At 37.9% G+C, this 27547-nt stretch overlaps 1 protein-coding gene across 1 annotated transcript; it reads right to left on the bottom strand.

Annotated features, from left to right (window-relative positions):
* KITLG (KIT ligand) lies at nucleotides 1–26223 on the bottom strand (the record flags this gene model as incomplete). The annotated part of the gene is made up of 9 exons (XM_080610092.1): nucleotides 1–40; nucleotides 1298–1374; nucleotides 1871–1980; nucleotides 8568–8663; nucleotides 9549–9711; nucleotides 11594–11773; nucleotides 16555–16617; nucleotides 24979–25092; nucleotides 26122–26223. 9 exons carry the CDS (start codon nucleotides 26221–26223, stop codon nucleotides 1–3), a joined length of 945 nt encoding a protein of 314 aa, XP_080466218.1.
* Between the last annotated feature and the right edge of the window lie 1324 nt (nucleotides 26224–27547).

Here is a 27547-nt window from a genome sequence, read left to right as displayed (position 1 = left end):
CTACACTTGTAGATGTTCCTTCTCTTTTTGCTGCAACACACTGAAAGAAAAAGGTACTTCATTACTACAGTGCTAGTGTTTCAAGAAAATAGAATGCAAGGGTTTATCAATAAGTTACAATAAAAAGGAACCCAAAGTTTAGTATGAGGATGAAGTACAGGATGAGTTATTAGTATCAACTAATACACTTGATGAATACGTAGTCTTCCATTCTACATACTGCACACGAAGCAAATTTGTTTTAAGAATATATTATTCTAGAAAGTTTAAACACAGAAGATTTCCGCTCCTGTGACCAGACTGCTAGATCAGAACCTTGTCTATTTCTGCCTTCAACAGTGGGCAGCACCAGGCATTTCACACAGCCTGAGAAGCCTACAGGATAGGATGTGTCCTTCTGCCATCTGTGTCAGATCTGTCCCTTAATCCCTTGTAGTTAAAATTTTACCAAACACCCTGAAATACAAGGTTAAGTAATGCTCTCAAAATGCTTTAGCATGAACTATTCTAACTTAAAATATCCCTAAGTCCTTTTCGAATTTCACTGACTTCTTTGCCCAAGTCATGTCCAAGCAACTTCGATGTCTTCAAGCATTATTCCTAAGGTATATTTGACTGACTGAGTTACACAGGATTTTTTTCTCATTAAAAATCAGATAACGCAGTGTTTAAGTACAAATAGAGCCATAAATCATTTCAGTACGATCTTGGGAAGTTATCAGGTTTTGAATGAGTTCTCATTAACATTAAAAAACCCCTGGAAAACATAGATGCTTATATACACATACCCTGGGGAATGTAAAAAAAGTGAGATAATACAAAAAATGTTCCTGTGAAAAATGTTTAGAAGGTTATAGGAGCACAGCCAGGAAGATGTTGTTTTCTAATTAGTTACATAACATGAACCTTTACACCACACAGCAAATAACACAATTAATTTTCTTTTGTTGCTTCCTATATAGGGCTCAGCCTTCCTTTCTCACAGTGGGAGTAAGGACAGATAAAGTAAAGGTAATGTCCCTTTAGTAACATTTTGTATGCAGAAATCTCCTCCATATCAATTTTTATGTTTAAACTAAAAGCTCCTTTAAAGGAGCTTTTTCTTAGCTCCTTTAAGCTTAAGCTTAGCTTCCTTAAGCTTAGCTTCCTTAGCACACATTTTGCTTCTACAGCAAGACCTTGTGTTTGATGCTTTTTGTGTTTGTCTTAGAGCTGGAGAGAAACCTTCAGAAAGTTTATCTTCGTAATAAAGGTAAACTTACATTTGTATATATGAATATAATGTGAAACAACATACCTTATCTCATTTTCCTCTTGACAGTCATGACACTGTGTAGTTTCACCACTTTCTGGTCTGGATTTGGGATGTGTTTTCTAGGAAGAAGATGTATGAAATATAAATGTTCTAAAGCTTTCGTTATCAACTCCCTAAAAAAATAGTGTTTCAGTTTGCTTCAGATTTTCAATATCAATCATCTTGCAAAATGTAGGCAAAATCTTGTCCTCTAATATGCATCTGCTGCTGGTATAATTTTACCATCAAAGCCTTTGTATTGTAGGCAGGGGCACAAGGGGAAAAGCAAAAGAATCTTCTTCTCAAGATGCAATAGGGGAACTGGGAAATTAACGAAATCCTGTGGTTTTCATTTCCAGTTGGACAGCTATCATGCTGATTAGACAGGATTTGTACTTTGGTGGTGGTATTCAAGAATCTGACAACACAGATTTCCATTTGCACATCACACAGTTCAGTGAAAATCAAAAGAGATATCTCTGGCTTTCAAACGTAGAATGGTTCTGTTCTTCCTGCCTGACCATAGCTATGAAATGTAGTATCACTATGTAAGCAATTAAATTAAATATTTCTTACCTTCCAGTATATGGCTCCCAAAATAAAGCCCATAAGAAGAGACAGCAAAGATGTCAGTGCTATGCTGATCCCTTGCAGGCTGGAACTGCTAATGAAGCCAAGTGCCTCCTCTGTAATTACAGATGTTCTCATTAGGAAAGACATATTTATAGCAGAAAATCTTCAGGGCAACACTATTAGCAAGAGCACTTTTATTCATCACCTATATAAGATCTTAAATAGCAGAACAGATACTTCAAGGTGCTATGTACACGAGGTGCACTTCATACAAAGTCTCACAGGAAATTTTTGACCACAAAGACGCTTCTCCCATTTTGAAACAGCTGTGTTGAATAGTTCCAGCACTAATTCTCTTCCTGGGTTTTTTGTTTGGTTTTCTTTTGTTTTTGTTTTTTTTTTCCTCTCTTTCCTGCACTTCGAATTTTTGGGTTTATCAATTTTTAAAGGTCTTACTCTGTAACACAAAGTAATTCTTTGGAAGAGCACGTATCTTTGTGCATTTGCTTAAGTTCCATAAGACACTGAGTGCAGATAGACATTCTGCCTTGCCGCTAATGGATTACCAACACGAGGGCTCTAGAGAGCGGCTAGTTTAACAAAGTAAGTCTGATCTCACTTCCAGTGTCTGTCTGGAAAGGTTTTGCTGACTTCAGTAAGATCAAGACTTTGTAGCTTGAAATCTAGCTGTGTTACTTTGTTGTAAACATTTCTTGATAGCTTTTTACATTTTACACAGAAGAGCTCCAATCCTAGTCTTTTATGTCCACAAGCAATTCCATTCCTGTCACAGGGAACTGTATGTACGCTGAGACTAGAATGTGGCCCTCCAGTTATTTAATCAAGAACAGGGTTCAAAAAGTCCTACAGAGTCACCCTGGGATTCACCTTCCAAAATGCAAAGTGAGCCACAGGAGCCCGCTATTTAGACACTATCTACCCAGTGTTGGTTCATTTCAAGATCTGGTGTCTACAGCTCAAATGGTGGATGTATTGTCAGATTATAGGAAAAGAACCAAACAGTAAGCATTGGAAAAAATGTAGGTGATTAGATACAGATGAAAATGGACTGAAAGCACTAGAAATATGTGTGACTCATGCAAACAGCAAATGTCTAAGCACATACAGTATGAGATACTGGGTCAAGCAATGTGCATTTAGTACATTATTAAACAGACTCTAAGAAAAAACACTCTGGTGTAGAAAGGAGCATTCTCATAATTAACTAGTAGCTCATCTTCAACTCTCTGAGATTTTCCGGTTGACATTTTCCAAGTTTTTACACAAATGTTCTTTAGATGTTCTTTTTATCTCTGAAATTCAGCTGTGTTTTCTAGAGTCACAGTCACAGACAGAGCTAAAAAGTAAGACAATAAAAAGCCTGTATCTTACATACTTATATACTACATATACATATACTATATCATACAAAACATACAACCTCTAGGTTCTGACTAAGGGGCTTGAATTTTACTTGCATCTTGGCACACCAAAAGGAAACACGGGTCAAGCAGAACAGATGCCCTTACCATGAAATAAATCTGTCTACAGAGAAGGGAAAAATATCTAAGTTCTACAGAGGTGAACATGAGCTGAAGAAGAGAGGCTATCAATTGGTCTGCCTCTGACTGCTCAGATATTAAAATCAAGAGCAGAAATTAATTGGAGGGGTATATATTTTCTCCAACTGATTGTCCCAGATTACGCATGGAGGAGGTTTGCTTGCACAACTGACCTTCAAAAAAATCTGGACAACCTCAAATGGGCTACACCCAGCCTGAACAGCTCAAAAAAAGAAATTCCTAACATTACTTTATCTGAACTGTACTCTTAGGCAAAAACTCCTACATTGTTCAAGGAAAATGAAACACTGATTTGCCTAATACCATTAGTCATTCATCCCAGTGACAGGCTGCTCAGTTAGACAATTGAATTATGGTCATGTTTTCTGGATTTTGCCCTGAAAACTTCAGAAAAAAATGGAAAAGTGAAATAAAAATCAAAGGAAAAATTCTTCAGGTCATACAGAGCATAATTTATTTCACAACATGTTACAGAGGAGTGTATAACCTGAAAAATTCTCTGCCTTCTCTGCAATGCTGAGCAGCATGTCATGGCAAGCATGATGATTTTTACATAAATGTCTAAAGAAATGTTCTGTATGCAGGGCAATCAGTGATAGTCTAGCACCCTCATTTTCACTACTATTTTTCACAAACTTCAGAGAGTCTTAGACAACAGAAGTGGTCCCTTACAATGAAGTATCTAAAAGGCAAAAATCTGATTTCTGAGAAAATATCTCCAATGCAGATGCTTTCCTCAGCAGCTATGGAAAACTGTTAGGAATTAATATTTAGCTTTCCATGTGGGGACCTGCAACCCAGGGAAAGAGCCTACATACAGTCAAACTGTTACACCATCCCCAGCCTATCTTTTAAAAATGACAATAGATTTTTTTTTTCCATAGCTTGATAGTGTATGAATTAATCTCAAAGTTAAGTAACCCGTAACTACCTTGAAAAGCAAACAACAACAAATTATTTGATTTCACTTTCAAGTCCCAAAAAAGTCTCTTGAAAGATCTGGAAAGAATGAAATCAGTCATGGTGGGTTTCTTCATGTGCATTTTATTTATAACAACATCTATGACAGAGCAGGTTGGAGAATTTTCAGCCTGGGGAACCTCTCAGTGACCTGTGTCCTAATGAAGAAAAGGGAGATAAAGAAAGCAAGCTGGCTGCCAATAGCTTTTTATTCCTTCCATAGGGATGTTTTCCTCTATTAGAAACTTTAGAGCTTTACACAGAAAGATTCTTATTCCCAGCAGTTGTAAAGGCAAAGTATGAGAAGGAATAGGAGGAACCAGTATCAGTAACTTTGTAAACTTCTTGGGCAACTCCAGAGGAACTACTGGCTTTGCAGTTAGTACATTATTCACTTAAAAGAGACTCTTATCTAACAAGGTGCAAAACGGGAGTGGAAGCAGGCCAGCATCCCTCAGAGATCTCACTCTCCACCATGTGGAAGACTCCCCAAGGAAGCAAGCAGATCTGATGTTGATTTATGTATAGTCTTTATGGGCATTGGGATGTTAAGCTGTGAACAAAATATATTTACATTAAAAGCCACTCAGCTACACAATGAAGCTATTGAGCTGCTCTCCACCTTGAGTTCTGTGTGTAGGTCCAGCAACCAATTATATTTCAAAGCATTGGCTCAATCTTTTGCTGTGTATATCTCAAAGGATTCTTCAGTTTACCTCTGTTCAGCTTCAACACATTTACCACAAGATCTTATCTATAAAAAAGCAGAGCAGCTTTCTTCTGTTCATTAGGGTTTTCCATTCACTCTAAAGTTGGAACAAAGGCAACACCTGTGCATTAAGCTATGGGTGAACATTTTCAAATTATTGTGCAATTACTGAATTAAACTACGTTTTTCTTCACTTAATTAAAAAAGGAGACCTTCTTCCTAGAAAGTTTTAGTTTAAGCTGTTAAATACTGAATAATACAGCTAAATTATTGTGATGAAATCATGCAAAAATGGAAGAAAGGAAAACAAAGAACTTGTTATGAAAATATAAATAATTCCATAGTACTAAATTGGGAATTGTTAGTAACAGCTAGTAAGTTCAAGCTTTAATTACAGCAACATGAGATTCAACTGATGGGGAAAAAAGAGACTACTATTTATTGTTTAGTTGGAGATTAGAACTCAAGACTTCTTATTCTGACACTTGTCCTTTACATAGGAACAATCTCATTTGAATTCTCTAGGCGAATCACAGTATAATGATTCAGAGAAATATCAATAAGACTGGTACTTAAGCAGTTACTTGCAATTTAAGTTGGACTATAACCATGTAATATAAAGCAAAGAAAATAAACCAGCCTTAATAAATTGGCGGTGCTGGTGGTGGTGTTTTGATAATTTTGTGGGGGAAAAGATGGAGTGGAGTGGGAACACGCTTCAGATCTACATTCAATATTACTAGGATGAAAACAGGACTACTGCCATTCAAACAAACAAATGAACCCCAAACAGGATAATTGTTCCATTTTACACTTAACTAGGGAAAGAATTTTGTTGTAGATTTAGTCAACATTCTACTGTATTATAGTAGTTTAATTTTGTTGTATAATAACAATGGAGTCAGGAAATATGACTCTTTCCACAAATGTAGCAACATGAAAAAAATGTAATTTAGCTAATTTATATTATATACAATTTCTATTATAATTATTTCACAAATGATTTTCTTAGATGACGCACTTCAGGTTTGTCTAAGTTGAATTTAGAATTAAGAGCAGTTCAAGTCATCTGACTTCACAGACATAATTAATAGATTAAAAATTCATTATTAATCTGGAGGGGTTCTTTTGCAAACAGTGAACGCTTCTAAATGGTCTAGAAACCATTAATTTTAAATTGCTCAATTTAAATCTGTTTAAAATTAAAGAGGTTCATTTAATAAAACATACTGCAGTAGTTTGTTCCAGAAAATGTTTTTTTCATGTTTCCTCCCTTTTCCAAATGCTTTCCTTTTTGCAACTGTGCTGAACAGTGGTGCTGTTCTGAGAACAGTACTGAAGCCGGCAGAGAGGTCCTCTGTGCCGGGAAGTTTTCACATGGTGAGCAATGAGATTTATTCATTATTGTTGCTTTCAAGAAGGTAGGGATTAAGTAAAAGAGAAAACTTCCTCAGCAATAAAGCCAAGACAAAACTAAAATCAGTACTGAAGGTCATTTTCAGGGAGTAAAACAGAGATGCCAATAAAGATGCCACAGGTCCCTCCCTGTAAAAAACTCCAAACAGATACCTAAAGAGTACCCAGTCAGCATTCAATGTCCAAACTAATGTAATTTAATCCAATTAGGGGTTCAAACCGTCCCCAGGCTCAGACATACAGTCGTCATGTCATTGCTACATAAGGCTGTTAACTGATATCCAATTTTCCAATAAATTGCTTAACAGAATGATAATCAGTTAAAGCACACCTGTACAGCATATGGCCAGCCAAGCAATTGCCTTGGCTTACTGCATTATTTTAATTAGTCTTTTTTTCCTACTTCATTATCAGTTCCAGCTATAAAATAAGATTCATAGACCTGCTTCTGTACTCCCTTCCACAGTACAGACACAGGTGCCACACTCAGCTGTGCTCCCTGGGATTTCTCTCCTTTTAATTTACCAGGTAAAACTCCTTTCATCTGAACTGCTTCTGTAATCTATTTCGGTTTTTTCGCTCCTTGATCCAATCCCATTGCTTCAGGCTGCAGCTAACTATTCTGCCTCTAGCAGTGATGGCAAAAATTATCACGTTCAGACCTGAGAGACAGATACGCACTCTGTAGCCCCCTCCTGGTACCTCATAATTGGCCCCAGTATCATCAGCTTATTTGTAATCAGCTCCTTGACCTCTTGGTGAGGAATTTATAGCAGTGAGACTTCCCTTTTCCAGAGAGGGCGGCTGGCAGCCAGCAGTTGAAAGCAGTTTCTGTTCCAACCACGTACTCAGAGGATTCTGGGAAATGATGACTCAAGACCTTCTCTTAATTAGAAAGCAATCAGGAAGGGCTAGAAACCTGACAGCAACTGTTTGTCAACTAAGAGGTAGCATGCATGGCGCTAAAACCCCAGAGAATAACTAGATTACACATTCCCAAGAAGCATGAGAAGAAACCCAGTATTAGGCTGCCTCCTTGTCCATGTTTTCTTAAACACAAGGAGTACTAGCCACAGACTTCATCACATATTCAGTTAGCATGGATGCTTGTGAATTGAAAGGGGGAAATTGTAAAAGAGATATATTTGTCATCCTGATGTGTCCAGGAAATGGGAACATGGAAAACAACAACATGGTTAAGCAGAAAACTCTACGGAAAATCCCCTTCTTTTGTTTGCAAGAGTATTTATTTTGCATTATATGATGTCAGTAAAAGCCCCTGAAACATAGCTGCTTCTCTTCACCTCAGATTCCTATACCCCTTCTGACTTCGTGAGGGGTAATGTAATGTAGAGGCTCTTACAGCAGCAGTTCTGTGCTCTCTTACCCGTCAGTGATCAGTCATGTAGTACACTGACCCAGCCAAATAAAAAACACAGAGATGGCCATGCCACAGAGAAGATTATAGCCTGCCAAAAGCATAGTGACTTTGCCCTTGACCTCAGTCAAAAGCATGCTGACAGCATGTGGAGCTGGCCCTGCTGTGACTAGAGCAAGCAAACAAGGGACTTTCTTCAGGTTTGGTGTCAAGCTTAGGATTGACAGTACTCTCAAAATGCAACGTACCAGCAAGCTCTTTGTCCATGTGAGTACCCTGGGCCCAATTTAGTTCACCTATTCTGTTTATTTGGAGCAACTTCCTTTTATGAGTTAAAATGAGGCATCTGGGACAGCCAAGTTTGCTGAGGCCATATGACTAGTGAGACCTCATGACAGCCAAAACGAAGAGACCTGCTCTCTCCAAGTTGTAGAGAGCTGTCACATTATTGTAACTTGATAGCATCTCTAAATTTTGATTAGATAAGTTCATTGCATTTCGGTATGACAGCTGAGAACACATGGTACACCATCAGGCACAAGTAACTTCCCATTAATTTGCACAATTAATGACATTCTTTTCCTCTGAACTCTCATAACAACCAGCTACCAGAACAAAATGGAGACACATATTAATTCAATCACTTGTACTTACTGTTACTGCTAGTGTTACTGCCAATGCTGTCATTCCTAAGGGAGCTGGCAGCAACAGGAGGAAACAAAAATGTTTTTGTGACAGCGACTCTGGAATCTAAATAGAAAATGAGTGTGTCAGCATTGCGTAACGTAAAATACAGTTCCCCCTATATAAGATGGACTATATGGATCTATATGGACTGTACGGCTGCTCTGATGTGGCTGTGGGGCTGTTTTAAAAACCTGGGTACAGGGCTGTTTAGAAAGTTGATTAAGCCAAAAAAGGCAGTCTTATTAAGTGGCAGATGTGTCTACACACTGAGCAGCTGCTGAATAGGTACTGTGAAAAAGCAATTGCCTTGAACAAGTTCTTAGGTTATGGAACTACTCTACTTCTAGTTACTACTGGTACAACTGTGCAACTGCATACATTGCACTAATTAAAAATCTAGCAGCTGTCACTAGAAGGAGTGAAAGAAAATACCTCCATTTACTGGAAGGGGAAGAATGAACTGCAGGAGCTTGACTTGAACTTCTTAAAATTTTTAAATGAAGTAAACATAGGCCTTTTCAAATATGGAGGTGACTTGAGGCTGCTGGAATTTACAACTTGTCCTAGCTTCCTATTCTTTCAGTAGTGCAATCTTAGGCTCTGCTACTGTCTTATAAAATTTAGAGCATTAATAGAAGATAAGAAGAACAATGTAAAGAGGCGATCCAGGATATATTCAGGATGAAAAGAAACAGAGCAGATTATTGTGAGGTTATTTGAATTTTATTAAGGAATTATGTCAATAGGTATGATGGCACTAGTTTTACTGCCAGATAGAACTCAACTTGGAAATGAAATACAATCTTCGGTGTTGGTAGTAATTTTAACTGGCAGTAAAAAGGAGACATGGAGGTACAGCATCAGATCATTAGCATCTCTGAAATCAAATGAAAAATCACCCATTTATATCTACTTAGATTCTGTTCCCCAAAATAAGGTCCATCTTACCATTCTCTGGTGTTTCTACTGTTGAAGGTAGAATGCAGTCATTCTTATCCAATATATCTGCAAACTCCTTGTAGACCTCAATGGTATTATTAAAGTGCCTAAAAAAATCCTCAGGAATGAAGCGACCTTCTTCATAAAGGTGACCATTTTCTTTTACAAAATCCTAGGGTAAAATACAGAATTCAGCTTGAAAGAAGGTCAAGAGAGACACTCACTTCAAAACCTCAACAAGATGATAAAAATATGCAAAGGTAACACAAGATAGATTAAATTTTTAACCTGCAGAAGACCAAATTTTCTGTCTACAATCTTCATAAATCATACAAGCCCTCTGATCTGAGGATTTCAAATTAGCTTTGCAAATAGAAATAAATTATTAATATAGTGTTGGAAAATTGCCAAGGAATGAAAGGCAGCCTCCCATCCTACACTGAAAATAAAGAGACTTTTTTTTTTATTTCCATCATTAGAAAAATTACCTCCATTTAATGTTATTTTGCAATGTTCCCCATGATCCTTTTAATCTGAACACAGGAACACAACGCAATCATAGCTATTATCATGAAAGTACAAGGAACAGAATACAATAGTTGGGACACACTACTGCACAGAAGCAGTTTGAGATTCCTGATAATGTATCTAAAAATAAGAGCAGGACTATAAACAAGGAAGCCCACTTACTCTCTGAGGTCTAAAAGACAAGTCTGTTATGCCAGACTAAACAACAAGATTGAGGTCCACATTAAGATCATTGATGGTTATCTTTTTTTTCTCTTTTCACCTGATTCTGGCTTTCATAACCACTGTTTCCTATGCCAGCAGGTCAAATTTGGCCTGGGGTTACTCTGTACTCCCAAGAAGGAGGACAGTGGTAAGAACATGGTTTAAATATGTACTAAGGAAAACTTCCCACTCTTGGCTCCAAAATTATTTTATGTTTAATGCTGAAAGTACTAGACCTAAGATCATTCTTCTCTTAGGAAATCAATAGCTGTTTGTTTCTCTGAATTAGAGGATATTGAATTCTTCATTCTACAAAACAAAATTACTCTTCCCCAACCACATCCCAGCTGAGTGCTTTGAGTCATCAGGACAAGAACAGGAAAGAATAAAAAAGATATACATTGAAGACTGGACAGAATTCAGTTTGAAATGGAAAGGTAGGGAATGTCTAAACACCCTCAGCAATGTACCGCTAATGCAACAAGGTTACAAGGTTATGCTACTCTAAATGAGATCGAGTGGTTTGGTCCATTTAATTCATTCTGGATGTTAAAAAGGTTCAATTACAACAGCTAAGGACTTACTTAATAGAAGTCAACGTATATGGAAAATGAAATCCTTGCCCTAAAGAACATGGCAGATTTTGCCTATTTTGTTCAGTGGACAACGCCTTTGACAACAGAACTGGTTAGAGCTGGATAAGGGATTAGAAAGTCATTTTTTTCACCCCATAATTTTCACACAAGAGAATCATACGTCTCTTGAGTGAGACTCCTGGAATCCTTCCAGCTGCTGTTGGAATCCAGAAACACATGGAAATGGGCTGATATTCCCTAGTCTTTGCTGTATATTTGTATAAAAATGGTCATTAAACCATGATGAAGCTTTTGGAACTTCACACAGTGGGATACATACTAAAAGTATATTAATAGTTTTGACTACATCATCTTTACATTAGGATCACTAGCAAAATGAGTAATTTAAGCTGGATGCACAAGGAAGATTTCTGCCAGTTTCAAACAGGCCAGAATGAATTATCTTAAAGATGAAGGTTACATTTTTGACTGACTGTATACAAGCCATTGTATATACTGTAATTCCTTGTAAGACATTTTCCTTTGACACAGGAGATAACAGCTAGCCAACTCTAAGCACAGTGTTCTCAATGCATTTCTAAACAAAGTAGGATTTCAGATGTACAGGAACATAAATGAGAACAAATCTGATGAAGCTTTGGAAATTTTTAAGCAATTACTGAGTACTGTGCAGCAGAATGTTCAAGTAAAATCCAGCAAAAAAGCAGAAACTCTGTATACAATTACCTTATTTTTATCAAAAGCCAGGCATGCCATAAGATCATTAATTATCCTTGTGAGATTATTGATGATTAAATAGTTGCTTAAAACATCAGACATATCTGAAATATCTGAAAATTTCTGGAGAAGACTATGTAGACTCCTTGAAAATTCAGGCACCATCAAATGCAACCAACAGTGACTAGGCTGTCAGGGGATGAGAAGAGAAACAAAGAGGTAGATTAAATATCAGACTTCTGCAAAAACTGGTTAAGCAGCTCAATGTGCAAAAGTAGATTAGAATGTTCTTTCCAATTCAAATTATCTTGAAAGTCTAAATTAAAATTTGTCTTCTTTAGTGTGGCCAACTTTCTCTTTAGTCCTTTTGGTAAATTTTCTATTCTCACTGATACTGACATATTTATGCTTGCCTGTTAAACGCCATCCCTTCATTAAATTCTTAATGAATACTAAGCATCAGTCTGTTGAGAATTTGAGCCTTGGGACATACTACTACTAACTCTAGTCCATGCTTTCATTAACCTATTTATTTTTTAAAAATAACTACTGCTTTAACAATTTTAGCCAGACTTTCTTTAAACCAATCTCAGTTTTCATTTTATTATTGTTACCCTACATGACTCAGTTAACCTCAAAGATCCTTGATTTAAATCTCTTCTGAGGAAGGTTTCTGTAAATGTTTTGCATGAAATCCATCTATGCTCTTATCCACCTTTGAAAGAGTCGGTTTGGTTAACTAGTCTTCAGCTTTTCCACCTGATGCCATTCCTGAGAACAGATTCCAGATCTGAAAGTCTTTCTTTTCTTGAGTTTTTGCCAACAAAAGGGTTCTGCACAGCCCATGGTGGTATCTGCCACGTCTGTGCCACTGGAAGAGAGTTCAAATCCTCTCACTGACACCTATACAATTAGTTTGCAGGCAAAGTTTGTACAGCTGCTCATGTAATTGAAACCTGGTCCTTCATCTTGCTTCCTTAAAGGGAGTTGTTAACTTCTTTTACTTAGATTTACACACAGTAGTCATGTAAAAAAAAAGCCACCCAGCCCAGAAAACCCCCTAACTTAATACAATCAACAGAAGTACAGGTAATGCATTAGTCACACTGCAACATGCACCTTGAAGTCCCTCCCTAATAAAAGCTGAATTTTTAATGTTAAATGTTATGGGAACTTATTCCACATGTGAAGCTATTTTTTTTCAATGGTTAAAAAAGTCTCAGGATCACTAAACCCTGCTAGACACAAAGATCTTGGCCAAGCACTTCCTAAGTACTCTCAGTTTCACTTAAACCAGTTACTAATTGCAGTCAGTGGATGAGCAGCATCCACTGAATCCATTCACTCCACCTTGTGTAAACACACAGGAAATGTTTGGCCGATGTACCTGCTTCTAGACTTCATCTAATTTTACTCATTTTCTGCAATAAACCTTCATACAGATCCTTTATTCAATTATTTTTTGTCCCTACTACTACCAATATCACCACTCGGCAACAAATTACTTTCTTGGTGACACAGGTGGTGCTCTGCCTGGATGTGTAAATGTTTTTGATGAGGAGAAACACACTTCATGTTTTTGAAGACTAACCAGACTATTAGGCTCCCAGGCCTAAAGAACCAAATGTAAATACATTGCTCAACTTGACCTGACTTTTCACTTTTGTGTACAACTCTTTCACACACAGATAACAAGTCGTAAGTCAGTTATTATCACCTTCTGTAATTGTGAAATGGATGGTGTTTGGCTTGATCCTGGCCCCCTTTTTCCCTTCTAGCACAACAACTAGAGAGGAGAGGCAGAAGTAAGTAAATCAGAGAAAGCTTCTTGAAACACACTCCATTCCAGCAGCACACCTTGTACCATGTCCCACTGCCCTCATGAGACAGACAACGCTTTTTCCTCTGCTTTGGTGCAGGAACACGGACACAGAGTTCCTGTGCTTCACTGAGCTGCAAAATAGGAAACCCTTTTCCTCTGAGGTTCTGTGGGTGTGCATTCTCCTCTGGCAGGGACTAGCAAAAGCTTGCTGCTTCTTTAGTGAGCATTTGGTGATTTCAGCAGGGAGTCTATTTTGTTACTCCCATGGTTTAGCATGTGTGTAGGAGTCTCCTCTGACTGAACCATTCTGACCTACAAAGCTGCATTTAACGAGAGCTTGAAATTTTCTTTTCAGTAGTATCAAGCTGCGCAATCACTTGCTAGCTCCATACGTACCAAACACAGGGATGAAACTGCTGAAATGGAGAAATGTGATGTTGTTTGCAAGGAGAAATGGAGGTTTAAAATCTGCTTTTTTGTATAAACTTTGACTAAGATTCACATTTTAGGCCAACTGCAAACCTGAGTTCCCTTGTGCTCCCAGGTAGACCTCGTTTAGCTTTTTCTTTCTACACCTAGCTAAAAGTTTAACGTTTATCTCCTCTTCTGCGTTCAGCCCCTGCTGCTGTCATCTTTTTCCTTTTTAACCTTCAGGTTAGACCACACAGTTCACTCTATGCTAAAATACTTTTAAAGCCACTCAGCTGCCTTGCGCTAGTGCATAATGTAACAACCCTTCTGTTTAATGGATCAGGTCAGTCTGTTCCTGTTATATGCACTACACTGGCTTCCCATCTGCTTTGTATTCACCCTGCCTTCCTACCTTTAGTCATCTACATTTGAGAATTGCTACCTTGGGTATATTTTCCACTTTATGCATGCACTGAAGATCTATTAAAGAAAACTGCAGAACACTGTTTCAATCATAGAATCATAGGACCTTAAGATCATCTAGTTCCAACTCCCCTGCCATGGGCAGGGACACCTCACACTAAACCATGCCACTCAAGGCCTCATCCAACCTGGCCTTGAACACCGCCAAGGATGGAGCATTCACAACCTCCCTGGGGAACCCATTCCAGTGCCTCACCACCCTCTCAGTAAAGAACTTCCTCCTTATATCCAATCTAAACTTCCCCTGTTTAAGTTTTAACCCATTACCTCTTGTCCTGTCACTACAGTACCTGATGAATAGTCCATCCCCAGCATCCTTGTAGGCCCCCTTCTGATACTGGAATCCTTTCAGAGCTGAACAAAGTGCATTTACCTTGTGCAGAGCCATGTTTCCCAGCTTGCAGGGACCTTGCACAACCCAGAGCCAGCCTTTGCCCTGTTAGGTGTAAAACAACCTGAAATCCCCAGAGAGGAATTTGGCAAAGTGGGATGTGAATACCTCTGAATACTTCCTCATGTGAAGGCATGTGGCCAAGAGCTACACCTTCCATCACCATGACTGCAAGTGGCATTTGAACAAAAGCAATATGGAAATCCCAGCTCTGAACTTCTTCCTATTTATTTCTTGGCTGCTCATTGCAAATGTAAACTGGATCTAAGTTCCTGGATATGATGCAGCAAGATGACATGGCATTTAAACTATAGAAGAGAAACTGTGCTGGCAGGCAAAACTGAACCGTGGAGCAAGGTAAGAGTTAAGCAGTGAGAATTACCAGGACTCATCGCTGAAGCAGGCTCCTTGGCTTTATTCATCTGCAGTGCCAACCTCCCCAGGAGTGCAGCAGAGGGAACAGCCCCAACCCAGCCCAGCTCTCACCCTTTAGCTGCCATGCTCATTCTGGAGGATAGCGACCAGCACTCAGGTTACAGTTGTCCTCCACAGACATAAATCTCATCACATCAGGCACCAAAACCACTGAATTTCAAAAACCACCACAGCCAGGGGATGGTGGCAGCCAGTCTTACTTCCCTATTCTCTGGATATTGGCTATTTTCAGGAACTGAATTTTCTTTCCATTAGCTTTAATTATATATGCTCTAGTATCTGACTTCCATGGTATTTGTTCTGCAGTTTTTATGTCTAAGTAATCAAGTTTGAACTGGGTTTTCTAAAGTACTCTAAGTTTTAGTAAAAGCCTCATGCTTCCAATAAAATTCAAGAACACTGCCAGATCTGCCATACTTCGCAACATCATAGCTCAGGGTCCTTACAATCTCAGCCTTCTCTTCCTCCAGCTATCTTCTTATTCAGGACTGAGAGAATGCTTCTTCTAGTATTGTTCTCTAGTATCAATAAGGAATTTTGCTAGATTTGCTACAATGTTGTAGGATAGAATGTGGTTTTATGCATATCATACAAAATTGGATTTTCATAATGAAAACTTTGTGCAGACACAAACCCAGCTTCTTACATCTACCAGATGATTTCCAATCACTGATGCATGTGTACAATGATTCATTCTTAAGACAGGCACGATATTGTTCAGTTTAACTGACAAACTAGTCCTTTTCTTACTTTTTTTCTTTCCTTAAAACAATATAGTACAATATAGCATGAAAAGTTTTAGCAGAATAGGCAGCAAGACAATATGAAAATGTTTTTAATGCAAAATATTACAAATTTTTGAAGAGAGTATATAATGCTTATTTGAAAGTATCACTATGTATTATATATGGGATTATATGGAAAGAATAACACAAAGCATGTTTGAATGAAATGTCCTTAGTTTCTATCAGTCTTTAGTTACTGATGCTACATTTGCTGAATTTAGGGTTCTCTTTATGGCTACTCAGTATCTGTTATGCTTTAATGGCACTTCCACTGGCTGAATGTTCCATTGCAGTATGTTCAGAAGCACAATTAGAAAGAAACCACTTCTTTAAGAAAACAGCAATTTTCAGTTGACACGATGAAGTGACACCATAGCTTGAAATTTTGCAGGGGAAAAAAGTGTTAAAAAATTTAGCATGAAGAAACATTTTTCTAAGATACCTGTAATTAAAAATGTTTTAAGTGACTGCAGGAATCTCTCTACATTTCTTTTAAATGAGTATTTGTGAACTGTATGAAAAGTGAAATAACCATTATTTAACTGTAACCTACTAAGCCACAGGACTATGTAAAAAATGTTACAGCCATCACTGGTTCCAGTGGGCTATTTTATTGGCATTAACTTGAAGTGGTTGTACATACCAGACTATCCATCTTCGGGACATATTTAAGGGTTATCATATAATCATTTGGGAGATTTCCGACCTACAATAAATGGATAATAAAAAAGTTATTACTGACTACACAAAGTAAGACTTAATTTCATCACAGTATTCAATGAAATCTATCAAATATGCAACACACATTTCCAGAATCTACCAGGTGCAAAAGTGTACATACCTTTTGAAATGCTACTGACTTACTTGCTCACAAGTGAAGCATCTTTCCACACCTCTGGAACATTCCCAAAACCTATCTGATCATGTTCAATGCTAAGAATTCCCAGCAAAATAAAAGTCAGTAAAGCGGTGAGGAGAAGTGATCTGAGGTTATTCACTACTGCAGAAACTCCACTGCATTTTCATCTTTTAATGGCATATCTTGAAGTGTTTACGTGACAATTTCTACGTAACCCCAACCACTCCAAACCATAAAGGACCTGGTAGTCTCTAAGCCTTTTTCCTTCAAGTAATTTCCAACTTCAGCAAGCACTTGAATCTAAAGAAACACTTACCTGCTTTGTGCTCAGTTATGTACCAGGTCAGAAAAACACTTGAGCACAACTTTAACTTTGAAGCTGTGCTTCTCACTAATGATGAGCAATACAATTATATCATAGCAATGTGCTGTGGCAAAGGAGGGCTTCTACACACGTAAGATGAGTGCAGCTTTGCAGATGTGGGTGAGTACGGGGTGTGCTGAAGCAAGGATAAGGAGTGGAAGGGCTCTCACTGAATTATACAATGCAATATGCTACAAATGGAATCCGACACTACCATGAGATTTGTTTATTAGCCTGGTGAATGTGCTGAGTGGAGAGATGAAGAGGGAGATGCTGCCACGATCTGCAATCTCTTGAAGTACTTTCTTCAAAAGGTTTACCAATACTATGATGCCCAGTGATACAGCAAATCTATTTTCTTTTGTATCAGTGAAAAATAAAATTGATATTTTCATCCCGGTTTGTAATCCATTTAGTCAAAAGACAATAAGCACATAAATAATTCCTTTGGTGAACCAGAATCTATACTTTGTTCAGCAAAGCATTTCTACTGCTTCAGGTTAAAGATCATCCTGTTATGGCTGCTTTTGATTCTGCTGCTATAGCAACCAGCACATGAATTTCTTTTTTCCTGTGCATTTTTTAGGTAGTATTTTGTTTGTCACAACAGAATGCTTTATTTGTTAATTGAAAATTAGTTTCTATTAAAAATTAATACAGCAATTTCAAAATGCGATGGTTCTGGAAATGATCAAGGACAATACTTATGTACAGTCACCAGTGAATTCCAAACATTTTTTTGTTTACACCATGGGCTGAGCCACAATCTTTCAGTTCAATGACATCTAGCTTTTTCCTACAGCTTTTAAAAGCAATTTTATATGACTGATCCTGGTAAATTCCTTTTCATGGATCAAATTTATTTTTTATTTTTAGACCTACATATTCTCAAAGCAGCAGTAGCACAGGTGCCATTAAAATTCTCTGTATCAATTTCCATTTACCTGGAATTCGGGGGAGTTGATTCAAGATGCTATAAATACTGGAAAATGTTGCAGTATTACATTTGTTCTTTCTTTAGAGCATCTGATCCATTCTAAATTCTCATCCACAAGTTTTTATATATTTTTCCTTCTTCTAAAGAGCATCCTGACATCACAACACATTAATAAGTAATCCACTTTCTTTTCCAGCTACCTTTGCATGCCTGGATAGGTAGGATTAGCAGCACTTCAAGCAGCAAAGATAGTGAAGATGGTACTGTATGTGCAAAGTTTCCCATACTCTATAGGAATTCAATACTTAGCAATGTCAGCAAAAGTACTGTTCTTTAAGAAAGGTCACTGGAAAATTAAATTTGTTCCAAATCAATGAACACTACAAGAACTGATATGCATTATGTATACAATCTACTTTACCAGCATCAGAGCCTGTCAAGCACTTTTCACGCAGTTAAAAAAACGTAACTGTCCAAGAGCTCTTAGAGCTTCTCAGACAACGCCAGAGAATACATCTCAGCCCCAGTCATTTTTCTCCTTGACAGACTGTGAATCAGAAAAGATATTTTTGAATTTACTACTAAAAATGAAGACCACTTGGGGGGGAGGGTGTCAAACACAAAATATATGCCCTGCCTCAAGATGAAACAACTTGTTAAAGTTTTATTAAGCTCCGCATGCCAGATGCTCTGCTGATGGTAAACGATGGAGCTCAGTCAAAGAGAGGGAGTTATATTTGTCTCCCAGTTGGACTTCCCAACTCACACACAGAAAACATGATAGAGTAAGGCTTAAGGATATCTGCATTTTATACTCTTGCTTTCCCAAAATTAATCTTGAAATTTCATAGAATCACAGAATAGTTAGGGTTGGAAAGGACTTTAAGATCATCTAGCTCCAACCACCCAAGACTATGATCCAAAACTAACCACTTGATTTTCAACTGCTGAAATGATCCTGAAAAGAATGAAAAGACTGCATCCTCACACTCGATGTGAGTGCCTGACTGCTGCAGCTCCCAACAAGAAGCAGATGAGAAAAGGGTTCTGAGTTGCCTGAGTGAAGTGAAATGGAAAGGGACCGTCCCAGGAAACTCCCTGAGTCCTAGAATGGCCTTTTTGATTCCAGTAATCAACTTCTTAAGTACAGTGACAAATTTGGGGGCAACAAAACACCTATTTGTAGGTCTTGCCTTGGTTTAGACAAAAGTTAACAGTTCTGATGATTATAGAGAATGTCTGCTGGTAATCTTGGAAAGTAATGTATAGAGCTAAAAGAACCCTGCATTGCGATTAAAATGTCACAAAAAGTTTCCCTGATTTAATGAGGGGGGAGGTGTGGTTGTAGAAAGCATAACAGGCTCTGAGAAGAGGTGAAGAATAGGGAATCTTGATTTATGTTTTTAAATCCATATAAAACTAACATTGTGTTAGTATTCCCAGTTGTAACAAAATCTTGGACTGGGAAATACGGCATATATAAGGAGGTCTGAATATTTAATACAGCACTGTTAACATTTATAACCCAAATATACTTTTAAAGTATGTTCATGGTCACATAGGGAGAGAAAAGAGGGATGTTGTAAAAGCTATTTGGGTTCGGTAGGCTACTCTTTCATTGGAACAGCAAAACATAAAAGAGATGACCTATCTCTGCAGTCAAGCACTTTGAAATGAGAGCAACTGCTCTTGGGAATTCTCTTTATTGTGATTATTCTGAAAATTTTAAGGAAACAAGCATAGAGATCATTATTTTTTTTACACAGATCAAGGATAAAGTAAGATAATAAAAGTATAAATCAGTGATATCTTATTTACTCTTAGGCGCATGATGGGAAAAAACACACTTTCATTTTGGCTACCATTTCCACCCCTCAGTTCTCTCTACTCTATCTCATTTGCTAATGAAGCAGTTAACAAAATCCTCATCATTTGGCTTAAGACAACATGTTAACAATTTCCGTTCACACTTCTTACAGTCATAGTGGCAGATCATTTGCAGGATAACAACACTGGATCTTTTTTATAACCCCTTCAGTTACGAGAGTTAGATCCATTAAAAAATAAAAATAAAATGTTGCAGAGAGTGTAAAGTACACATTTACAGCAAAGATGCAACATGAAGGCAAAGTGTTTGAAACCGCATGTCTTGAACAACCTGGTTGGTAAATGCTGACAATTGTTTGGGCATCCAACATTTAGAGGAAAAAAAATGGCTTTAGAGAAGTAGATCATGGGAGCAGAGGTGAGTATCTTAGATTTTGTTAATGGATGAAACTGAAATATGTAGATATATACTGAACAGCTCAGTAAATATTCTACTTATATGTTCAGTGAATATTCTACTTACATGTAGGTTTGATCATATATAACAAATGTATATACAATAGATTCCTAATTCTTATGCAAAATCAGAGTAGTCATAATTACAGTAATGCAGCTTTCTGCTGACTTACTGTGCTGAAAAGAACAATGGGGACAGGCTTTATTGACAGGTGCTGCAATTACAGTTTCATAATACAGAACATTTGTTCATCAAGTAATGTGCTTTCCTCCAGATATCTTCATTAAAAAAAAGAAGCAGGAGTTCAAGTGATTAGTAATGCAGGGTGAATAATCTCTAAATACTTTCATTCTCTATAGGTATGGAATTATGCTCTTTTAAAGTTCTCACTATTAAAAACCAACCCCCTCAAAAAAGATTGTTCAATTGTTCTTTGCTTCTTCAAATCATTTTACTTAGGACACATTCTTCACATGACAAAATTATATTATAAAGATTTGAAAAAATTTAATCTTACAGAAAATACAAAAAAGTTATTTTTCTGTATGAACAGACCAGCATGCTTTGGTCCAAGGGCTCAGAAACCTTATTGTTACTGAATCTGCTCTTTCTTTCCAATTCTGGCTTCTGGTACGAGACTAGGATGATGCTAGTGAAAATCCAGATTAACACCACTGAAAACAAGTTACGCTTGTACATCTGTCCTCAATTTACTATTCAACACAAAGTTGATTAGGCAAATGACCCACATTTTCAAGCACTGCACAGCATGCCTTATTTATTCACTGATAGCTTAGGCTTAAGTAGACATCTCTGATCTATATTCACAGAAAGTGTTGACTGACGCATTTTCTTCTCATCTTCCTAGAATCCAATACAGTCCAGCAGAACATAGCCACAGCAATGCTCAGATTTTTTTTTGCCGGTGATATAGGGAGTTCATAATACTTGGAACAAGAAGCCCGGGGCCAAATAAATGAAGGCTAGGTTGTATCAAGCTACGTGCAAAAGAGTTTGGTAGGGAATTCTAGCACTTTTTTGCAAGCAGTAGGTGCACTTCAGCAGATGTAGGGAAGAACAGAGTAGGAAAAAGAAAGAAGAGAGACATGGATTCATGCTGCAAAGAATTCTGGCATGAGATAAGAAGAGGATTAAAATCTGCCTGGAGTTCATCAAGGAGCATCCTTCCGGCAGCCATGAACAGCATTAACAGATACTATGGGAATAATGAGGAGAAGTTAGGACAAGAGGGCAAACTCACCATGTGTTAAAACATCACAGACAGTGTTAATAGTGCCTTTGAAGACAAAACCAAGAAGCTTGTCATTGATAATGAAACAAAGAAGGAAGAGCTTGAAGGAAGTAAGTAGAAGATACAGGGTCAGAGCAGCAAATTAACAGACAGAAGGACAAAATTATAGAAGTTGAAGCCAGAAAAAGATTTTTTCAGTGGACTGTATTTTTATCTACCAAGAATTTGGAAGAAAAGTGAATTCATATAGACAGAGAGCTACAAAACTGATTTTTCCTGTTATGACAGGAAAAACAATGGAAGTTTTAAAAGTGAGCTTACAAGGGTCTGTTAAGTGTCAAGAACCAAATGGACACCTTTGTTATATAGACCTTAATGGCTGAAGAGAGATAGTGACATACACCTTTATAGGGAGGAGAAAAGGCCCAGGGAAGACTAACATTTTGGGGAGATAAAGAGATCATAATCTGCCTCAGTGGAGGATTCAGGCCATACTGAATCTAAGCTGATGTCTGAGCATTTGTGATGAGACAGGAGGAAGAGGTGCCAATATCCTAAGTTAAATGATGGGTTGTGTTGTACAGCTGAACAGCTAGTTACTGCGCACAGATAAGGGATAAGGGACTATACTCATAACTGTGAACGAAAGGGTTTAAAAGAACATGACAGTGTGGTCAAGAATAAAGCTTTTAGAAATAACTGTTATAGCACTCTCAGGTAGCACAACAGAGCTGGTGGGTAACATCGCAAAAACTATAGGCAATAACTGTATGAGTAACACTGACTTCTGCAAAACCCTCAACATTACAATTTGTTCTCAGTGTGAAAGGGGAGGACATTTATTGAAGACATTATGTCCTACTGGCATAAACTCTTTGGATCAGCAGAGAAATAGAATTTTTGAAGGCCAGTAGGATCAATAAAGAACCCAACCACTTATGTGTGTTATATCTAATTCTGACGTTGCATGTCATCGGAATGTCATTCCTTAATTCAATTAGTGTATTTTGTTTTCAAAAAGCAAAAGTAGTAGAAAAACTTCTACAGTAATTTATGACAGTTGAGCTATATTTTCAAGCAGTATCATGCTGGAGTCCCTATTATATGTACTACTGCTCCCTATAGCATTAAAAAATATACTTTTTAGCAATGTGATCAGTCAATATTCTGTGTGATTTTCACCCTTGTATTCAGTTAGCTGATGATATTTTGTTTTAAAAGTACTTTGAACCTTTTTTATTATTAGTTTTTGTAATGGTATAGCATTTCAAAAGAGAAAGACCAATTTGCAATACAGTCAGTTTAATATAACCCGAGGGTTCTCACAGTAAATGTAACACACTAAACTTATTTCCATAGTATTCTTTTTAATTCTCAAGTGGCTTTATAGAAATTATTTCCGCAAATAATAACAGACAGGCGAGACAGGGATACAGACTTCCCTAAAAACATTCTCAGATGCACAACTCAAAGCAGAGAGAATCCAGGTATCTGGGCTTTATATTATCTGCATCTCTCTGTTATTTCTCCAGCTCAAAATACCTTTGAACTTGCTAGTTAACTTTATCCAAATTTTGCATTTGGTAGAGAGATCTGACAGGTATGAGTGCAAGTCAGGAGAAGGACAGTACAGCATCCGTACTGAGCAGTGGCTGGAGGAGCTCAGCCCTACACCACTCTGCTCAGGCTTGGCAGCAGAAGCACAGTACAACCTGGACACTTGGCAGAGGTTTTTTATGAGGAAAAACGGCACATACACCAAGCGGTTGCCACACAAAGTCCTTCTGGTCCAGCCAGCAGCCCAAGCAAAAGGGGATATAAATCCAGCAAGCGCTCAAAACATTGGTTAGGTATGTAGGCATCATGCTAGGGAGAATGGGAGGGAAGTAAGAGGGGACGTGGAGGAGAGTGTGGGTACGGAAACATAGTGCTGCAAGGACTGTGCAAGAACTGCAGTTGCTGGACCAGTCTGAAGGAAGATGCAGGAACACAATATCGAAAGGTTTCTTTCCTAATTTATCTCAAAAGCAAAGTGTGATTACCCAAGCTGCAAATTTTTGTCATCTGTATTTACACATTCTTGAAGTTTAAACTGTACTAAAGGGAAAAGTAAAGCATTTGTTCTAAGGACACATAACTGACAAAAAGTTATTGCTAGTGTTATATTAGATAATTCCATCAGCCCTCACAAGAGTTCTTTTGTTCTGTCATGCTTTCAACAGGTTTAAATCAAAGCTTAATACTCTTTCAAGAAATTAAATATTATCTTGAATAAACATGCCAATAGTTTGGAATTCTGCCTCTAGGGACTAATGTAAAGCGCTAAGTATTCGAGTAGGAATATAGAGCACCCCCAGAGATTTATACTATATACCAATGTATATAACAATGCCCAAAGAAAACAAGTTGAGAACACTGCACTGGCAGCAAATGCAAGAAACTTCAAATTAAGTGTCTGGTAGTATGAATGCTGGTATTGCAACTGTTTTTCCATAAAGAAACCACACTTCTCAGCTGAAGCAGATGCAGATACGCTTGTATATATTGAATATACCTGTATATACTTGTAGATGAAGGTATACTTTTTAAGTGTTCAGTGTATATTATTTCTTAAAAACTTTTGTGTTAGATCCTTCACTGCTGCAAGTTAGCATAATCACTTCAGTGGAGGTAAATACCAACTGACTTCACACAAGGAGATACAGTTTTTCAGGTTAAAGCAGTGTTCAATTAAGTAAAAATTAAAATGTACTTAAATTAATTCAGTTACTATATGAAGCCATGAGTCCTTCAGACTTAAACTTCTAAGTACAGCAACAAGTACAGAAAGAAACACATAATGAATGTAGCCCACTCACACCTAAAGACTGTAAGTGCTGTTCAATTGTTATTGCCTTGATTGCTACTATGATGTCTAGTATCGTTCTATTTTGATATAAGGCACAAGTTTCCTATATACCAAAGGTAAAAACTTCTGGTTCAGTTCATACGTGTTTGCCGTCAGTCTGCTCCATGCAAATCAGTAACACAAAGACAATAGTCTTTCATCTGCATGGGAATTGATCTAATGACAGAGAATGTTTGACGAAATCAAGACTTTTGACAATTTGTATGGAAGCTTGGAGGGAGGAAAACACATATGTATATACACTCCACCCTGGTCAAGAAGGTCACCTCTTTAATGAACTCTGACACTATCCTCCAGTCTCTGCAATAAAGGTTTTGATTTTGATAATGTGATAGACATTGATTTTTTTTTAATATTGCCCTGGTTCTAATATAGATTTTCTAACTTTGCTTAAAAATACAAGTACCATTAGTCACTAATTATTATTTAACATAAAGAATAATTTTAAATAAAAGCTACTTACCAATTTTGTAATGTCATTCACATCATCTGTCACTGGATTCCCGCAGGAACTCTGGGCTTTGACAAGAGGATTAAGTAGGAGCAGTTGAAGACAAAAGCAAGTGATAATCCAAGTCTATTTAGTAAAAAAAAAAAACAAAACCAAAATCAAACCAACAAACAAACACAAAGAGAAACAAGAAACCCCAAGTAAGCAATCTCCAAATGTGAAGTAACAACAGATAGCAGTAATGCTTTTCATATAGGAACTCTAGATGCAACAATACTCTTCATCTTTCATGAGAATGTACTCGTACCACTATTATATAATCTTCTTGGCAGGAATCCACAGAAATGCGCTTACTTGATCTTTTCTGGAAGCAAGTACCTTTAGAGTAATAATGGAAAACCTGACACAGCTACCCTTAGAGTAATAATGGAAAACCTGGTACTGAGCTATGAGATTACTTGTGCAGGATCCTACTTAAGTGAGTTTCTGTGACATCTACAGATACCAAAGAAGAGAAAGAGACCAACTTTCCAATATTCTTCATCACCATGTAAAGTTAATTAAACACTTGCCATCCACCTGATAAGGTATTTGATAAACCTGTGCTTCTAATCTGATAATGGTTGATAAGGAACAAAATGATACCTGACCATAGCAAGATAAAAAGAGAAAGTTCATAATCACAGCCATTACATTTGGGTACTTAAACTGCAAGCAAAACCACAACTGGACTCTGCCCAAATACTGACATCTCAAGCAGCAATACAATGTATTTTCTCTGAGTGACATGCCTTGGCCTCTTAGGAGTGGCAGCTTAGCTTTGGCATTACATTCCCCTCCTAAATCCTATTTGGAACTGCAAGGCAATGTACTCACACAGGCTCGTAAGGCTCTGCCAGAAGAGCACCACATAACTAGCCATGATGCACCTGGGTGTCTCCTTGGCTACACTGCCTGAACTTCCTCGCCTTCTGTTGTTCCTTGTGCTTCACTGGTTTCCCACAGAGCCCCATGCCAAGTTTAAGCTGCAGATCTTAATTTCCAGAATGTTAAAGCATTTAAGTTATGGATAATCAAAAGTTGCCTCGGGTTGTGAAGCTTTTTGTGCCAGCTGACTGAAGCTGTCAGGAAGAGCTGATGATGGTGTACACTTACTGCAAGTATGAACTCTGCCTGTGCAGGCTCCTGAGCCTCCATGAGGGCAGGACTGAGACCAGAATTTGGTTTTGCACAAACGAAGATGCACCTCAGCCCCATCTACAGGTAGAGTGCTCTTTCTCCAGCCTTACCTTCAAATGCTACCCGACCTTTCAACTTAACACCAAAGTACATCAAACAACATAAACAAAGCTCTCTAGGAAAGCAGAGAGAGAAAATCACAGATTTAAAAGATTACTATTACACTAACCTAGAGGGGCTAAGGAAGTCTGATAAAGATTACTCACGAGTTACATAAACATGATGGAACAATGCCAGGCACTTTACCTAGAGCTGTTACATGACAAGTAAACCTCTTGTAGCTTTTAAGACCCAGATTTATCTTGTATCTCAAGTAAAACTGGTCATTTGCTTTCTTAAAATATGGCTTTCTGACTCATGTCACCCACAGAGAGGGACTTTTTACAAGGACATGTAGTTACAGGACAAGGGCTAATGGCTTTAAACTGAGAAAAGGTGGATTTAGGTTGGATATTAGGAAGAAATTCGTCACTACTGGGCTCATGAGGCACTGGCACAGGTTTCCCAGAGAAGCTGTGTCTGCTCCATCCCTGGCAGTGTTCAAGGTCAGGTTGGACAGGGCTTGGAGCAACCTGGTCTAGTGGAAAGTGGCCCTGCCTGTGGTAGGGGGGGGTTGATCTTTAAGGTCCTTTCCAATCCAAACCAGTCTATGATTCTATGATTTAGGTAGAACCAGTGTGGGCTGTTGCTGGAAGAAACAATCCAGCGTCCCCTGCTACCTCTTGCACTGGCACTGGTGAGATCGCTTAACCAGCTGCTGCAGGCAGGCAACTTCCTTTTTTTTTTCCTTGTGCCATTTTTTCAGGCTTTTTGATCAGCCTAGTTTTCTGATCCAGGTAACCAAGACAGCAGAAACACTCCGTTACAGATGGGACAAGCCAGGACTGCTTATTTCAGAGGAGCCTGTGCTCAGCTTTCCTTGAACTGTACCCTCAGACACCACAGGATCATGCAGATGGATAGACTTCTTTCATGCAAAGAAACTGAAAATATTCCAAGCAAGGTAGACATTTAATATGCAGGATGTCTTCTTAGAATGCCTCTTGTGTCAACATAAGTAGCATTTAGAAATACTTTTAATATCTGTACAAATCATTGTGAAGAATTGAGAATAAATACTTAAATTGAAGTTAGGTACCTAGTTTTTCTTACAAAACCTCTGTGTCTTATGCTATACAAATCTCTGCAGTTATATGAACAATTCAAGCTCTGGAGAGACACAATGAAGATGCTACTAGCCTCTGAAAGGATCTTTGAGAGCTCCTTGCAGTGCATAAGTGCTCAGACTTGAGCTCAAAGAACTAGCTTTAGGTGGTCAGAGACTCATCTCCCTTGCCTCACA

Source organism: Psittacula echo (assembly GCF_963264785.1).
Source record: "Psittacula echo genome assembly, chromosome: 1".
NCBI lineage: Eukaryota > Metazoa > Chordata > Aves > Psittaciformes > Psittacidae > Psittacula > Psittacula echo.
This window is presented reverse-complemented; position numbering and strand designations above follow the sequence as displayed.